General features: G+C 38.7%; 2 protein-coding genes across 6 annotated transcripts in view; one reads left to right on the top strand and one right to left on the bottom strand.

Annotated features, from left to right (window-relative positions):
- Nucleotides 1-4,984: 4,984 nt before the first annotated feature.
- On the bottom strand, nucleotides 4,985-9,812 carry LOC112049022 (uncharacterized). Of its 3 annotated transcripts, XM_052888664.1 has the most exons (5): nucleotides 9,583-9,812; nucleotides 8,844-9,122; nucleotides 7,742-7,969; nucleotides 6,561-6,780; nucleotides 4,985-5,108 (listed from the first exon to the last, which is right to left on the bottom strand). In XM_052888664.1, exons 2-5 carry the CDS (start codon nucleotides 9,080-9,082, stop codon nucleotides 5,052-5,054), a joined length of 744 nt encoding a protein of 247 aa, XP_052744624.1. In that variant the 5' UTR covers nucleotides 9,083-9,122; nucleotides 9,583-9,812; the 3' UTR covers nucleotides 4,985-5,051. The 3 variants fall into 3 exon arrangements, with proteins under 3 accessions (XP_052744624.1, XP_023942519.2, XP_023942520.2); XM_024086751.2 differs by lacking the exon at nucleotides 4,985-5,108 and having other exon boundaries at nucleotides 6,542-6,780; nucleotides 9,621-9,812; XM_024086752.2 differs by lacking the exons at nucleotides 4,985-5,108; nucleotides 9,583-9,812 and adding an exon at nucleotides 9,362-9,517 and having other exon boundaries at nucleotides 6,542-6,780.
- A 274-nt stretch (nucleotides 9,813-10,086) lies between these two features.
- Nucleotides 10,087-18,360, top strand: part of LOC112049003 (UHRF1-binding protein 1-like) — a 36,039-nt gene continuing 27,765 nt past the window's right edge. For all 3 annotated transcript variants that reach the window (XM_052888656.1, XM_052888654.1, XM_052888653.1), the window contains exons 1-6: nucleotides 10,087-10,267; nucleotides 11,364-11,565; nucleotides 14,863-14,973; nucleotides 15,458-15,535; nucleotides 16,383-16,487; nucleotides 17,753-17,879. In XM_052888656.1, coding sequence (XP_052744616.1) covers nucleotides 10,224-10,267; nucleotides 11,364-11,565; nucleotides 14,863-14,973; nucleotides 15,458-15,535; nucleotides 16,383-16,487; nucleotides 17,753-17,879 — 667 coding nt within the window. In that variant the 5' untranslated portion in view covers nucleotides 10,087-10,223. The remainder of the gene's footprint in view (nucleotides 10,268-11,363; nucleotides 11,566-14,862; nucleotides 14,974-15,457; nucleotides 15,536-16,382; nucleotides 16,488-17,752; nucleotides 17,880-18,360) is intronic.

Here is an 18,360-nt window from a genome sequence, read left to right as displayed (position 1 = left end):
CATTCAATGTTTCATAAATCATAATATGTAGGTACATAATAATAATATATAGCCACTGGCGATGGAGTGCGCTATGCTTGGAGTTTCTCTGCGTGATCGAATGAGGAGATCCCCAGAAGAACCAAAGTCACTTCAGGCCACTTCAGCATCGCGAAATATAATTCGAAAAGCCGAAGGACGTTGGGGTCCCATGGTGCTGGAATGGCGACCTCGCACCGGAGGACTGAGGACATCGAGCGGGTTGCTGGGAGCCGCTGGATGCTGGTGGCTTGAGACTTTTGTTTGGAAGTCTATGGAAGAGGCCTATGTCTAGCATAGGACGTCCATCGGCTGCTAATGATGCTGATAGCTTGATCAATGACATAGTTAAGTAATCAATATTAGGCAGCAGTTCATGAAAGATAAATATTAAACTAGTTTTAGCTAGAAACCCTTAATACACCTGCACGTTGACTCTTTATCTACTTTATTGAGATATGTTATCACAATTGGGTATGCCCCAGATTGCACAATTTCTATTTATAGAAAATACTTAAGATAATCAACTTAATTAATATCTTGTGGATACAGTCGTCATCTATTAGGAATAGCATGAGTGCACTTGCCTTTTTAACCGACTTCCAAAAAGAGGTTCTCAATTTGATCGTAAAAACCGTCAAAATGAAATCGATTGCGATCTCAATTCTCAACTAGTCGGTTATTCACTAATTCGGTGTCTTTCAAAAGAAGTAGCCTACTAATGTTTTACATTCAAACTTAAAGCGGAAGAGTTTGCTTGTTTAATGTTTGTTCAAACTGTCTTATCTCTAGAACTAATTACCAACCCTCTAGCCACCATAAATATTCCTGCGCTAATCGAGCCGTCAGGAATCAGTCGGGATGATGGCAAGAGACCTGATGGATTGACGCTGGTTCCCTGGGAAATGGGGCGGGCCCTAATGTGGGACGCTACATGTGTCGACACATTAGCACCGTATCATATCAGGGAGACAGAATCAAGACCGGGAGTCGCAGCAGAAAAAGCTGAAACCGGTAAGTGGCTCGAGTTATGCCTCTCTGACAGAGAGTTACATATTTGTACCTTTTGCCGTGGAGACCCTTGGGCCATGGAGTCGCAGTGCCAAAAAATTTTATCGAATAATTTCACCGCGGCTAGTTGCCTCGACTGGTGACAGAAGGGCTGGTTCATTTTTTGCGCTAAGGATCATCACCATTCCACGGGCCATGATTTGTATAGTTATTAGGATAAGTTAGCTTAAGTTCCATATTGTATTCTTTCTCAATAAAAAAAAAACCAATCGGACGTATGGATTTTTTTATTTTTTATTCTCTACAAGTTAACCCTTGCTACAATCTCACCTGATAGTAAGTGATGATGCAATCTAAGATAGAAGTAGACTAACTTGTTAGGAGGAGGATGAAGATTCAACGCCCTTTCGGTTTCAACACGACATCGTACCGGAACGCTAAATCGCTTGGCGCTTGGCGGTACGTCTTTGTCGGTTGGGTGGCAACTATTCACGGCCGAAGCTTCCCACCAGCCAGACCTGGACCAATTAAGCAAACCTAAATCAAACCAGCCGGGGATCGAACCCAGTCCCTCAGTCTTGTAAATCCACCGCGCATACCACTGCGCCACGGAGGTCGTCAAATGGCATTTGTGAAAAACTGAATTCTTATGAAATACGTACGAATATAAGATATGAAATATTCCATATACCTACTAATTATTAAGCTGAAGAGTTTGTTTGTTTGATTGAACGCGCTAATCTCAAAAACTACTGGTCCGGTTTGAAAAATTCTTTCAGTGTCAGATAACCCATTTATCGAGTCGAGTTGAGTATAGTTGTTTCAGTCAATGGTCTTATAGAGAAAAGCTTCGACCAACACCATAAGAAGCTTTCGCTTAACTGTTGGATCAAGAGTGGGATACAAAAGGCAGTGATTCTTAAGACGGCGCGTATTGTGAGGAGGTTCTTCACTCTGGAGCCCTGACCACCGGTTGCTTGGGCACTCAAATGTCCCGCAGCAGGAGGGTTTATTTTTCTTATACATTTTTAATAGTGTTTTGTATTATATTGTTGTTAGAGAGCCGTGATAGCCTAGTGGATATGACCTCTGCCTCCGATTCCGGAGGGTGTGGGTTCGAATCCGGTCCGGGGCATGCACCTCCAACTTTTCAGTTGTGTGCATTTTAAGAAATTAAATATCACGTGTCTCAGTCGGTGAAGGAAAACATCGTGAGGAAACCTGCATAGCAGAGAATTATCTTAATTCTCTGCGTGTGTGAAGTCTGCCAATCCGCATTGGGCCAGCGTGGTGGACTATTGGCCTTACCCATCTCATTCTGAAAGGAGACTCGAGCTCAGCAGTGAGCCGAATATGGGTTGATGACGACGATTATATTGTTATATTAACATTTAACAAAGTTAATATAAAAATATAAAAAAAAGATAAATTAATTAATTCTAGTATAGTAAGTATTATAAAAAAACAATTATTCTGTTTACCACACAGTAAGTTTGAACACAATAATAATATAAATAACTAGCGGACGCCCGCGACTTCGTCTGCGTAATAATTGATGTAAACTTCTCTACCTCTACCTTATCCTGCTCGTAAACCTACCCAACCCTACCCTACCCTACCCCTACCTTACTCCTACCCTACCGCTAACGCTAACCCTTCCTTCCCCCACCTTACCCTACCCTAACCCTACCCGTAACCTATCCATACCCTATCCTACCCTACCCCTAATCTACCCCTACCCTACCTCTACCTTATTCCTACCCTACCGCTAACCCTAACCCTTCCCTACCCCTACCTTATCCCTACCCTAACCCTACCCTACCCGAACCCTACCCCTACCCTACCCTACCCCTATCCTACTCCTCCCCTACCCTATACGTTCCATATCCTTCCCCTACCTCTACCTTTCCCCTACCCTACACTACCCCTACCTTATCCGTACCCTACCCTACCCTACCCTACACTTTCCCTAAATTACCCCTACCCTACCTCTATCCTACCCCTTCCCTACCTCTATCCTATCCCTACCCTCAGCAAAATTGGTCCAGCCTTTTGTGCGTGGTGCAATGACAAAAAGACTATAATTTCCCAAGCGACTTCTATGCTAATACTATAAAGAGGTAAAGTTTGTGTGGTTGTCGGGGGTAATCTCTGGATCTACTGGACCGATTTGGAAAATTCTTTTACCAATAGAAAGCTTCATTATTTGCGAGTGTCATAGGCTATGTTTGGTCCTCATATTCATACGGGAACGGGAACCACGTAATTGAAACCGCGGGGCGTCAAATAGCGGCATTTCTGCGACTTTCAGAAATTTTGTATTATCTCCGAAACTATATAACTAATTAACATACTGTAAAGGGCTAATCTTATCTCTATAATATCCTTGTGATTATTAAATAATTTATTTTGATAAGGATTTAAGTTTAGTTGTGTAAATAATGACGTAAACCTTAGTTTAAAATTTAAATAATTTATTAAAGTACTAAAGGTACTATATCTGCTAAAATATAAAAGATAGATATATGGTGTCGCGGACTTTTTTGTAGAACTTTTAAAGGTTCAAAAAGCCTCCATACATTTATTTCAGTTATACGCAATGGTTGAGGCAGCGCATGCGAATAAGTAAGTTTTTCGGTCTGACCTGTAAGAGAAAACCCGCGATATCTCAGTAGTTATATATGATATAAATATAAAATATAGCCTATAGCACTCCCCGATAACGTAGCATTCTATTGGTGAAAGAATTTTTAAAATCGGTCCAGTAGTTCCGAAGATTACCCCATTTCAAAAAAGTTGTTACAAACTTACAAACTTACAAACTTACAAACTTTACCTCTTTATAATATTAGTATAGATTTAATCAACAGAGCACCTTTGACCCCATTTGTGCATTTGCCACACACGGTTTGAATGTTTATCCTTTATTATTCTGACTTATTAATAAACATGTTGTTCCTGATTGGTTTGTAGGTTTTTATTTTATCAGAAAATAACAAACTGGCAATAAATACATTACGTACTAATACGAAATAACTATGAAAACAATAACAGATTATGATTTGCTGGAAATACGTGGTGTGTATTACAAATATCATCATCATAATTATCAAACCATATTCGGCTCACTGCTAAGCACGAGTCTCCTCTCAGAACGAGGGGTTAAGCCAGTAATCCACTACGCTGGCCCAATGCGGATTGGCAGACTTCACACACGCAGAGAATTAAGAAAATTCTCTGGTATGCAAGTTTCCTCACGATGTTTTGGCTTCACCGTTTGAGTCACGGTTATTTAATTTATTAAAATGCACACAACTGAAAAGTTGGAGGTGCATGCCCGGACCGGATTCGAACTCACACCCTCCGGAATTGGAGACAGAGATCATATCCACTGGGCTATCACGGTTACCCGAGTCCCGATGTAAAAAATATATACAAAAACTTATTCATATCATCATTATCAGCCTGACGGCCTCCGTGGCGCAGTGGTATGCACGGTGGATTTACAAAACGGAGGTCCTGGGCTCGATCCCCAGATAAACCGATTGAGATTTTTTTAATTGGTTCAGGTCTGGCTGGTGGGAGGCTTCGGCCGTGGCTAGTTACCACCCTACCGGCAAAGACGTACCGCCAAAAGATTTAGCGTTCCGGTACGATACCGTGTAGAAACCGAAAGGAGTGTGGATTTTCATCCTCCTAACAAGTTACCCGCTTCCATCTTAGACTGCATCATCACTGACCATCAGGTGAGATTGTAGTCAAGAGAAGTTAGCCCTTGACTACAATCTCACCTGATGGTAAGTGATGATGCAAGATGGAATCTAAGATGGAAGGGGGCTAACAAGTTAGAAGGATGTAAATCCACACTCCTTTCGGTTTCTACACGACATCGCACCGGAACGCTAAATCGCTTGGCGGTAAGTCTTTGCCGGTAAAGAATAAAAAAAAACACATGTAATAGCAATATAAAATTTATTTAACAAATAGGAGCATGCGCCCGCTCGCCGGACGCGGCATCTGTATCAACGGCGGAGGCTGTATGCCGACGATTTGGCGCGCTGGATCTTCTTCAATAGGATCTGGAAAAGACAACGCACAATTTTGAAAATATTTAGGTGGTAGGTACCTATTAACTTATAAACAGTCATTGACAACCTATCCGGCCCCCTATTGAGGCAAGCCTCCTCTCAGAATGAGAAAGATTAGGCTAATAGTCCACCACGCAGGCCCCTACAAAACTTCACACACGTAAAGAATTAAAAAAAATCTCAGGTAAGTATGCAGGTATCCCCAGGAAGTTTTTTCCTTCAACGTTTGAGACACGTGATATTTATTTTCTTGCATACCTATACCTAACTAAAAAGTTGGAGGTGCATGCCCCGGATTATATTCGAACCTAGGCCCTCTGAATCGAAGACAGATGTCATATCTGGGCTACAGCCTACCTACTTCTGAGCTACTTGTACATAATATGTTTCCTGTGTCTGAGCCTTGGTGGGCCTTGGCAACCCAAGATCTCATAAGAAAGTTATATGCCTGATCGAATACCATAGCAATCCAAAGCTATCGATAGCTTAACGAGTCCTCCTTAAGCACTGGACATCCATTAACTGACAGTTATGATGACGGTAAAAGGAATCCTCAACCACGTAGTTAAGCAAGGTAATAGATAGGAGCGGCTGCATAGGCGTTTATAGTATATAGAGGGGGGGGGGGGTTCCTGGTGGGCCGCGCTCACCCAAGAATGGACCTATACGATTGTGGGCTACCCATATGGCATTCTATTATGGTACTATTAATAGACTTAATGTCGGGGCTAGGCCCCCCCCTATCAAATAATCCTATAGATACGCCAATTAGCGGGTGGCACATTCTTCTGATAATCATGATGATGATTGTGAGGATGATGATGATGAAGTAACTCACCATATTGTCGTGGTCAATCTTCCTCTGCATGGTCCGCCTCTGCACGGCGGCGGGCGGCGGCGGCTTCTTGCGCTCGTCGCGCGGCGGTATGGAGGACTTGCGCAGGATCTGATGATGATGATGATGAAGATGATGATGATGAACTAACTCACCATATTGTCGTGGTCAATCTTCCTCTGCATGGTCCGCCTCTGCACGGCGGCGGGCGGTGGCGGCTTCTTGCGCTCGTCGCGCGGCGGTATGGAGTACTTGCGCAGGCTCTGATGATGATGATGATGAAGTAACTCACCATATTGTCGTGGTCAATCTTCCTCTGCATGGTCCGCCTCTGTACGGCGGCGGGCGGCAGCGGCTTCTTGCGCTCGTCGCGCGGCGGTATGGAGGACTTGCGCAGGATCTGATGATGATGATGATGATGATGATGATGATGAACTAACTCACCATATTGTCGTGGTCAATCTTCCTCTGCATGGTCCGCCTCTGCACGGCGGCGGGGGGCGGCGGCTGCCTGCGCTCGTCGCGCGGCGGTATGGAGGACTTGCGCAGGATCTGATGATGATGATGATGATGATGATGATGATGATGATGATGATGAACTAACTCACCATATTGTCGTGGTCAATCTTCCTCTGCATAGTCCGCCTCTGCACGGCGGCGGGCGGCGGCGGCTTCTTGCGCTCGTCGCGCGGCGGTATGGAGGACTTGCGCGAGTTGCGCGCGCACAGAATCTTGTTCAGCAAGATGTGGTTGTGCCTCTCGATCTCGCGCAACCGTTCGTTGGTGAACGACATGTTCACGCGCCGAGTGGACGGCACTGACACCGACCTGGAGTTTTATAATTATATATTTTCAAGCAACTGTAAGTTTAGGGAAACCTACCCTTAGATTGATAGATCATCAGCAGTGTTTCGACGAGATAACACGATTGCTAGCGTTTCAAGCAAAATATAAAAATACGTTTTAATAAACAGCAAAAAGAGCAAAATTGCAAGAACGTTTCTTTTCTTTACAAAAAAAAATAGCAAAGTCACACACGATAACATTCATTGTGGTTATCCAAAAACCGCGAAACAGCACAGTAGTTCTGCGATTGTACCTACTGGCGACACCTTGATATTAGGCGACTATATTGTTTTTCATGGGTACGGTGACAGTTCGTTTCTCTCTTGAAAGTTTGCCGCGATTGACGATAATAGAACGTACTATGAACGTCTTATGGCAACTGTGCTATCTGATCTAACACTTTAGGGGGTAATTTCGCTAAATCTTGCAAAACCCAGGGAAAGAAATCAGATATAATATAATAAGTAGGAGAAAACCCCAAGTACCTACCTAATAAACGTTTCCTATATTTACAATAGGACCTGAGGACCCTGAACTCTGGGTTATAAAGGACTCAACTAGTCTATGTTGTTCATCAGAAGGATACCCTTTGGAAAAGGTGCCCATGGTGCTAAGCTCGAGAGTTGCGAGATCTATTTTGTAAATTTGGATACACAAATCGTCAAATTTTCAAATGCACAGTTTATAGCTATTCACTAACCCACCTTAAGTTTAAGTACCTTTATCTGAAGTGCTGGTTAAGTAGGTATATACCAACCCACCTATATTTCAGGCATATGTAGGTACTTGGTGGAGATACTTAACAGCATGAAAGTTCCCTTAGACTTAGTTAGTGTTTGAGTAAATCCCAAAATTATCTCTTCGGTTCGGTACTTTAGTTACCAAGAGTCTGTGAGTTAACCTAATTTTCATCATTTTACTAAAAATAAAAGAGAATTCTTACCCATAATCTGTAGACCTTCCACTAACAGAGCCCTGTTTTTGACTAACCCGTGACATACATGACTGGCTCTTTGACAATTTGACTGTAGATTTGGACAACGACTTATCAATCTGTGCCTTACTGTTACTGCTGCTTAGAGCTTTGATTTGTGGCTTTTCTAACTCTATGTCACTCAGGTCTTCCTCCTCAAACTCATCTGAATAGTGTACCTCATCATCATTGTGAGATCTGCGAAGACAAAATACATATACATTATAGCTATACAGCCTTTCTTGATGAGTACTGTTTGCCAACAAAGAAATTTTTTAATTATTATTATTAAGTGTGAAATGACTAACGATTTATACCCTCATTTTTAATTTGTTTAATGAAAATGTATACTTATATAATGATTAATTTATTTTGCAATTGCAATAGCACGTTGTAGAGTCAACATCTCCTGAGTATGCTCCGGTTTCGGGGTGAAACGTACGTAGAGAGTATTTTGTCGGACCTGGGTGACGTTGTTGCATGGGTTCGTTGACTTTTCGCGGATGATAGCAAAATAAATAAATCATTATATAATCATGATGAAGTTCCGGAAATTAACGCCTGCTTCTATCCAATATTGATTAAAATGTATACCAAATACTATATTACTGACAATATCTTGGAAGAAAGAAAAGCTTAAACCGGATAAAACTCCAGTATATTCTTGATTTATTTTTTTAATTAATGTAAATAAATTTGATTAATAAACTTAGAACAATTAGATATGGTTAATATATTTTATAAACAAACCATACATAATTAAAATAAATAAGTTATGAAAGTACATGCGTTTTCTACCTTCATTTCTAATTACTTTGTTGGTAAATAGTACTCATCAATAAAGGATGTAGTATAAGCTTATAAGCGACTTGGAGTTTGTGCACTAGCCTCACTGTCAGTGTCCACATCTGTACAAGAGGTCCATATCTATGTGGTAAACTGATTTATTACAAACATCTAGCTTGAGCTTTGCTTGCTTCCTGCTTTGTATATAAATTTGTTATGCTGTACAACTAAAATTACCAAATTCTCCCAATTCCCATAAAAATAATACTTCAATATACTTTCTTACCTTTCATTATCATTAACAGATTCAGGTTCTTCGTAAACACAAGTCTCAATACATATATTTGGAGGTCTTTTCACTGCGTCCACAATACAGCCCATCTCTGAGAAGTCCTTTGTGATTTCATCTATCTCATTATTATTCTCCTCCTGGTAAAACTGTTTATATTTCATTCCATCGCCAGAAGAGTAGCTAGTGTCTATGTATTCTCTCATATTCTCTACTTTGCTCTCGTTTAGTGCCATTGCGATAAGCGTGCTTTAAGAAATAAATTTGCTCCTGCAGCTAAAATACAAACATAATATAATATGTAGCTACTTAGTAAAATAGATTAACAGTAACTTTATGGCTTTTTGGGCCTGAATGTGCCTTAGCTTTAGATATAAATTTGTGAGTAAAACCAATTGACCTAAATATAGGTCGAATTCTTTTCACATGTTTGCGTGGATATCTAGTAGTTTATTTGGTTTACATTAAAATACCTCTCAAAAATTGCGATAACTTAAAATAAAAACCTTACTTACTACTAACAATGTGCCTCTAAAGAACACTAAATTGAATTGAATATTTTTTAAAGTTATCTACCTACTAGGTATAATACCGTAATGCAAGTAATATGCTATAGTTAATTATAGGTAATGCAAAAGAATTAATCTATCTATAAGCAAATATATAAAATTAGAGACATTGGTGATACAAATTATTAAAGGAATACTCGAAAAACATGTAAATAAAACTGACATACATGTGTGACAAATAATATTTGTTTTTTTAGAATCTTACAAGTTGCGCAAGTCCGTCATATGCGGCCAGATTTATAATAACTCTCCTCTTGTATTTGTTACAATAAAGTTTCTTTTATTGTGCATCTGGATGAACAATTTATGAAAAATCAATAAAATACAATAACAACAAGTAACAATAACAACCAAATATTACAAATTGCCCGCCACCCACAGTGGATATAACAGACGGAGACGAAAGACCATAGAGAAAAACTTAATGCGACAGACTAAAAATAATTATTTCTGTTTCTTTCTTTATTAAGTGTGCGGCTCGAATACTTTGAATGAACGAAATGGCTGGATATTTTATTATATTTTTATTTTTTTTCATGTTTTTTGATTTGATTGGTTATTAACTTTATTAACCTCAGTATCAGTCAATATCATGTCAATATTCATTCAATACCGCTCATGCTCTATGGTCAATACTCCATTTGACGTTTAATTCGGATATCACTTCATACCTCATTCACCATTCATTCATAGACGAAGAAAGAAAATTAATTCTTGAATGGGCTGCGAAAATTTATGGATAAAATAATGATTTTTCGTTAAAATTCTCTGATAATAATTAGATAAAGGTGCTTTAGTGCTCTCTAATATGGTGACCATAATTAAAAACCAATTATTGAAACATCTCTCTAGGTAAGTTGCTGAAATACTATGTAAAATACGTGATTATTTTTACAAGTGTTTTAATTCTAATTTAATAAAATATCTGCTAACATTGTTTCTATAATTTGTTTGTATCTAGGCTGCTGGTGTAACCTTGATGGCTTTTATTTGCTAATGAGTCACTGTTTCGTGGCTTATTAAAAACTTCGTCTTGTTTTCAATTGTGATTTATTAGACCCTGAAACTGTAGTTTTCGTTGTAATGCGTAAATAAACATTTTTCTTGTAACCCAATTGTAAATGTCACCCATATTTCCAGTGCTGCCAGCCGAGAGATCTCTCTTCTTTTTATGAGACTATTATTATCAGATACCTTCAATATGTTCTTTGTTGTTACACTCTTAACAGTCGTCATTTGAGTGTGGTGGCAAGCCTCACTATCCGGCTTGCCACCACACCACATGGTATTATCCGTCGCCATTCCTCCCGTAGAGTGGCTCTCCTAGCACATTCGTGGAGCGAGTCATGGAGAGCGGTTATTAAGGTCCAGCGCATATTAAGGTGTTCACATCTAACTTAACTCCAGAGTAAATGTTTCTCTATACATTTCAAAACTTCCCCTACATCAAGTTGCAGGTTTTTTGAATCTTGGCATACTGGTAATTTTAACAAATTATGGTAATTACATAAATTTTCTTCAGTTCAAGTCGAACACTTGATGTCTACTCTCTTATTGTAGTATAGACTATACCTAGAGGGCGCCTACAACCTCATACACATGAAATTCTGCTTTTCACAAGCTGCATATCTTCCAGTGAAAGTACCACTAAAATTGTTTCAGCCTTTCCAGAGATAAGACAATCAGATAGATAAAAATTTGAGCTGAGTTTGTTTGTGTATTTTGTGGTTTTAGTATTGTGTAAACAATAATAAGTATGTACTTGAGAAAATTGTGAAATCATCAAATCAATTCAATACACTTACATTTCATTTGTACATGTATAACTTAGTAAATAATAAAGCCCTAATAATTAGGGCTTTATTAGTAAATAATAAAGCCCTAATTATTTTGTAAGCAATAAATTTTTCAACAATTTGATACTAAAACTTGGTATGCATTTTTAAAGATACACCAAGAATCTGTCACCGGAGCAGATCTCCCTCTCGGCTCTCAGAGGGTCTGGTGAGCTCCAAGACCTGACCCTGGATGAGGATCTCCTGACAGACCTCCTGGAACTGCCTGGCTGGGTGCGACTGACTTCTGCCAAGTGTAACAGAGCCTCATTTAGGATACAATGGACCAAGTTGAAGACAGTTCCTATTGTTTTGGTAAGAAGTAGAAATATTTCTTTTTGATTGAATTAACAGCTTCCCTATGGTTTCCCATTCCTGTTGGAATACAGGGATAACGTACAGGGTTGGCGTGCATAAGGTTGCCGTATGCACTATCAGGGTATGCACTAGTAATAAAATTTAGCAAATAGGAAAAATCTGTATTTTATAAGCACTAAGAAGTACTCATACTCTTAGGGTAACCAAAAAGGGTGTGGATTTTCATCCTAACACATTAGCCCGCTTTCATCTTAGATTTTGTAGTCAAGGGCTAAGTTAGTAAAGAAAAAAAAATTATTAATAAGCTAAGAACAGTTAGATATACAGTGAGTGCCTTTGCAACTCAGTCTAGGTATTATATTGTATCTTGCTGTACCATTCAAATAATGAGTCACTGCATAATTTTTTATCATATTTTCGTTTAGTTATTTCAATGACATAGTTATCGTAATTTTACGAAAAGTAGCATTAGTATTGTAGTGGTAGTGGGACCTCAGCGGGTCTGAGACTCGGACCTCGGCTTAGAGGCTCTTGAAGGGTATTTCGCCCCAAGTGTATCAGTCCGGGCGCCTACGCGATCGCGGCTTAAAACACCCACGTCCTGGTGACGTCAGATATCGGGGACCTCATCTTCGCCTGACGACGCTGTGTAGCTTGTGTTCGTGTTGCTTGAGAAGCATTGTCGATCGTTATGTCATTGTCAGGATCGTAAAGGACGTTTTTCGGGCGTCTAGTTCTACAATCGGCGTTGGGTTCGGGGGCAACGACATTTTATATTATAGAGATGTTACGTGCTTACAAAATCACCGCAAAAAAAGTGAGCGGATTTTAGCTACTCCACTGAGCGCACACATGTACAATTTTGTGTTTTAATCCATTATATATTTATGTATATACAGTTTTTAAAGTTCCTAAACATTATCCTACTAATATTATAAACGCGAAAGTTTTGTATGGATGTATGTTGGATGTTTGTTACTCTTTAATGCCGCAACTACTAAATCGATTTGGCTACTACATAGGCTACTTTTCATCCCGAAAAATACATAGTTTCCGTGGGATTTTTGAAAAACTAAATTCCACGAAATCGCGGGCGTCCGTTAGTTTGTTTATATAACTTACGTTGTTTACTATGCGACTCAATGAAATGTTAAAAAAATCTTTGATCGGGGGTGTACTTGCAAGCCTCAACCGCTAATTGGTTGGGGTGGGTGGCGGCTCTCTCAAAATAAGCTTTCGACATATCTAGGTGTATCTAAAGAGGTCGTCCTACACTAAGAGCATTGATTTTGGTAAAGTGTAACGCATGTTTACGAACTACGATCTTTTCGTGCCGTAAATAACATCGGCAGACTTACAACATCCGTTCGTTCACTTTGTGTACATAATGAGATACATAATATCTGTTATTATCGATCTGCACATTGCACAAGCGTGTACAAAACGTGTTTGGGTATTTAGCGTATATTTATAATCTACTAGCGCAGGCCTGCTACTTCGTCCGCCCTTGGACTGTGGCAAAATCCATTCTTTGCGGAAATCTACTAACTTCGGCCGCACTTAAACCTTAATCCGCCCCTATTGCAAGAACTGTTCTTTGCGGACTTAGATCAATTGCCATAGGACCTACCTCGCACGACGAGCGCCTGCTATCTGCTATCCCTCTCTAACTCCCCACTCTTAGCGGAAACAAGTCGCGACACGTGACGTCATATCCGTCTCAGACTACTATTTCCTACAAAAACAATAATTTTTTAAGGGCATAACTGGGTAGAAGAGGAAATCAAAGATAGCATTTACTTTATAATAAACTTACAATATAACATACGAAAAGACATTTTGTTAAGAATAACAACTTACATAGCAACCATATAGAATAGACTTCAAAATTTAAATAGGTTCGAACATTGGAATACTTAGACACATTAAAAATAAAAGGTTGTAATCAGACCTCCTTTAACATAATTCACGTAGACGAAGTCGGAGTATCAACTAGTTCTCTTTAAATAAAATACAAAGACATTTGGAGACAATATAGTGGGAAATTTTCTCAACTTGTAAACAAACCGTTTTTTTATTCATCGTCAATTTACCGCTTGACCGCTCGTCTAACCTTCGACGGCTCGTCTCTAGCGAATATTAGTATAGTATCTAAAGACAAGCCGCCGAATCTGAAAATACGTAACGAAGTAGTGATAAAATTATATGTATGGTACTTCGCGCAGATCGCTAGATCCGACTTCAATCATTCGATTTATCTTTCATCCGTAACGTGAATCAATCACACAGATTAAAGAATAAAAGGTAGATAGAGTGTAAAAAAAATAGCAGATAATACATATTCAAAAATGAATACATTCTCGAGTCAGCATCGTCGCAAACGTCGCATCACTAATTTTCAATATTATTCTAGAAATATGGCGTCATATGTTTTTAAATATTTTAAAAACTGTTCACAAAAACTAAAAAAACTAGATGGAGTATTTTTTATATTATTATTGATTTTATTAGTCTTTTATGATATCAATTTACGTAATTGTTGTTAGTGCTACATCCTTTGAAATTGTCTATGTATCTAAGGTTACATCTTTTGACAAGGTAACATCTTAAAATACATTGAATTATGAAAAAAGTTTGTATATGCGGATTGTCAAGGAGACGCGTGACGCTTTTTTGAGCCTTTGACACTTAGTTTCAGCGGCCTCGCGGCGCTGCTTGTATAGACTCATTCTGTACCATTCTTTATTCTGTGGTCAATCATCAATTAAAAGAATCAAGCTTAAGGGGACTGACTTGAATAGCTTATAGATCTAAGTTACTTGCTGATAACCATTAGAAGTTTAATTAATATACCAAATTTTAGTTTATAATACACCAATACTCGTACATATAAAGAAAATTGAAGTGTCTCTGTCTGTGATGTTTAAATGAAATTTGAATTTAATTGAATATCATTATCATCTGATAGTGGTCGTTAATGAATATACAACATTACCACCTTAAGCCCGCCATCCCGTATCGGAGCAGCGTGGTGTCTAAGCTCTATATCCCGAAGTGAGGCTAAATAAGCTGATTCTTGTTTTGCCTACTACAGATTATCTTAATTAAGTAACAGATTATCAAAAAGTAACACTAATGGGAATCCACTGGCTCCCAAGATACAGTTACAGCTAGTTTGGGAGCCAGGGATCTACTCTTTTATTGTATTAGAAATATGTTACTGTGTGATTAATAAATAATTTTTATTTATTATTTATTAATGATGATGATGCATTATTAAACACTTTGTTTCAGAATCTGGACGAAGTGAGCATAGCGCTAGAAGTATGCGAGGAGCCACGGACTGTGAATGCCAGCGCCGCGTCGGCTATGCCCATTCCGGGCAAGTACAGCTACATACATAAGGTATCTATACTAATATAATAAATGCGAAAGTAAGTATTTACCTTTTAACACGTTCGCTGCGGCCTGATTTTTCTGTACTTTCGGTACGAGGTCAATCGACCCCGTAACTCGTGAAGACGCTAGACGTACGAGGTCAATCGACCCCGTAACTCGTGAAGTCGCTAGACGTACGAGGTCAATCGACCTCGTGCCGCAGCGAACGTGTTACGACTAAACGGCTGAACCGATCAAAATGAATTTTGGTATAATGGTAAATGGGACCTTGGAGCAAAACATTGAATACTTTTTGACCCTAAAATAAAAATTGAAGGGGGTGAAATAGGGGTTGAAAGTTTGTATGGGAAATCCTTCATTATTAGAGTTAGTTTTAAAAATTTGTTCATAAATCAAAAAAAAAATAGAGTATAGAATTAGTAATAGAGTTATGGGAACTACTCCCGAGCACCCTGTATATTGAGATGTTTAATTATGAGAAATGTTACAGGTAATAGATGGCATTTCGGTGGCTGTGAACCAAGTTCAAATAGACTTCAAATGTGACGCCTTCACCAGTAGTGTTCAGGTTATTATTATTTATATTTTTATTTTTTAAGGTTTGCCTCTGATGAGAGCCGTGATAGCCCAGTGGATACGACCTTTGCCTTCGATTCGGAGGGTGTAGGTTCGAATCCGCTCCGGGGCATGCACCTCTAACTTTCAGTTGTGTGCATTTTAAGAAATTAAACATCACGTGTCTCAAACGATGAAGGAAAAAACTGCATACTTGAGAATTACTTAATTATCTACGTGTGTGAAGTCTGCCAATCCGCATTGGGCCAGCGGACTATTGGCCAAACCCCTCTCATTCTGAGAGGAGACTCGAGCTCAACAGTGAGCCGAAAATGGGTAGCTAATGATAATGATGTATAAATATCTAAAATTATAAATATCATAAATATCTAAAATGGTCAAGTACTATAAAAGTTTATACAGATTTTTGCGCAGAGGAAAAATTTCGATATACTGAAAGAATTAAAAAATTGGAAAATCCAAATGGGCAAGCCTCATAAAACTTATTAGATGAAATCTAGCAGAAAGTCAATGTTGGGCTTGTTCGATTTTCCACATCTCATAGATTTGTGCTCCTTCCGAAACAGTGGTACTTTGTCATGATTTTATTAAGTTGTATGATGTAAATTATGCCCCTTGAATAAAATATGTTAACTTAAAAGTAATAATATATATGTATTTGTTGTCTGAAAAACATCGCGAGGAAACCTGCATAGCAAAGAATTAAGACGTGTGTAAAGTCCAATCCGCTATGGGCCAGCGTTGTGGATTAAGGCCTAACCCCTCTCATTTTGAGAGGAGACTCGTGCTCAACAGTGAGTCAAATATGGGCTGTTAATGATGATGTCTGTGTGTTGCAGATCTCAAGAGTGACAGTGGAGTCCCGCACGCCGGACGGTCGCAAGGGTGACTTAAGACTGACTAGAATCAAATCTCCCGATACTGGCCAACTACTTATTTTTAAGGTATAACATTGACCTCTTATAATAAAAGGACGCACAATCAGATAGAAAATTTCACTTAAAAACTGGCCAATTTTGCTTTGACAGTTTTAGAATCATTGGTAAAGAAAATTATACTTAGAGGCCTTTAAATATAGTATAATATTCAATAAAATCCCAAATTCAGAGCAAATTCAACCTTAAGGATTGAGTTTAAGGTTGAATTTGCAAATGCGACTACTTGAATTGAGTGCCAAGAAGCTGTGTTTGGCACTCATTGGGGGCGTTTTTTGGTCGCTGATTATGCATCCACTTTTTAATAGAAGATCGATAGGTAAAACATGATTTTTTGAATTTGTGTCGTATTAGAATTGATCTGTACCTCAAAAGGAACAAAATGGAACTCCAATAGAATGACTGTCCATCTGTGTGTCAAGACTGTCGCTTGTATTTTCTTATCTTCAAACATTTAACTGTAAATTAAGTCATATTCACTGAGCAGTGATAGCTCAGTGGATATGACCTCTGTCTTCGATTACGGAGGGTGTGGGTTTGAATTCGATCCGGGACATGCACGCACCTCCAACTTTTCAGTTGTGCATTGCATATGCAAGAAAATAAATATCACGTGTCTCAAATGGTGAAGGAAAACATCGTGAGGAAACCTGCATACCAGAGAATTTTCTTAAGTCTCTGCGTGTGTAAAGTCTGCCAATCCGCATTGGGCCAGCGTGGTGGACTATTGGCCTAACCCCTCTCATTCTTAGAAGAGACACGAGCTCATCAAAGATCAGTTGATAACGAACTGTAAATTAAAGAAATGTTATTCTGCCGATTGGAAAGAACAAAAAGTTTGTAAGTGTTTTAATAGTTTGATAATTTTGAAAACAATTAAGAAAAGGGTTTTTGCGAGCCAAAAAAACTGTATATTTATTTCATTCTTTACTTAATTCTTTTTCAAGTTGAGTCTTTGTCACCCTAAGTTCTTTTTTAACCAATTTCAAAAAAAGGAGGTGGTTCTCAATTTGATGCGTATGTTTTTTTTGTTTGTTACCGCATGACTTCGTCATTTCTTAACCATTTTTAAAAATTCTTTTTTGTTTGAAAGAGTATACTTTTTGAGTGGTCCCATTTAATTTTCATGAAAATCGGTTCAGTAATTTTGTGTTAATATTAAAATAATGAAATTACTCGTACCGTGGCGCTGATTTAAGTTCTTTTTTTTTCCTTTTTTGTAGCATTTCACCACCTAAACTGTTAAACAGAGTTCAAATGATTATGTGTTTTAGGAACTGGAATGGCAAAGTGCTCGTATAGAGGCGAAGGCTTTGGGAGCTGCTGCCGCGAACCTGCCTCCTCTCAGATTGTTGCTAGGCAACACGCATTGCCGGATCGTTATCAAAAAACGTCTCGCAGGTATACTTTATCCTACTAATATTATAAACGCGAAAGTTTGTTTGGATGTTTGTTACTCTATAACGTCGCTACTATTGAAGCGATTTGGCTGAAATTTGGAATGGAAATAGATTTTACTCTGGATTATCACATAGGCTACTTTTTATCCCGAAAAATCTATGGTTTCCCGAGATTTGCGAAAACTGATGATTTTGATGATATGAATGTTTGTTACTCTTTCACGCCTCGACTACTGAAACTAATTAGCTGAACTTTGGTATTGAGATATATTATAGCCATGGATTAACATATGGATTAACACTACTTTTTATCCCGGAAAAATCCATGGTTCCCGAGGGATTTGTGAAAAACTAAATTCCACGCGGACGAAGTCGCGGGCATCCGCTAGTGTATTATAATACACATTTAGTATTTTTTTTAATGCAAAGTAGGCTCGCATTTGACCATGATCAAGTGAATATAGTCTGTCTGTCTGTGGCAC

The sequence above is a fragment of the Bicyclus anynana genome, chromosome 23 (assembly GCF_947172395.1).
Source record: "Bicyclus anynana chromosome 23, ilBicAnyn1.1, whole genome shotgun sequence".
Classification (NCBI taxonomy): Eukaryota; Metazoa; Arthropoda; class Insecta; order Lepidoptera; family Nymphalidae; genus Bicyclus; species Bicyclus anynana.
The sequence above is the reverse complement of the archived record's forward strand: the minus strand, read 5'-3'. Positions and strand labels throughout refer to the sequence as shown.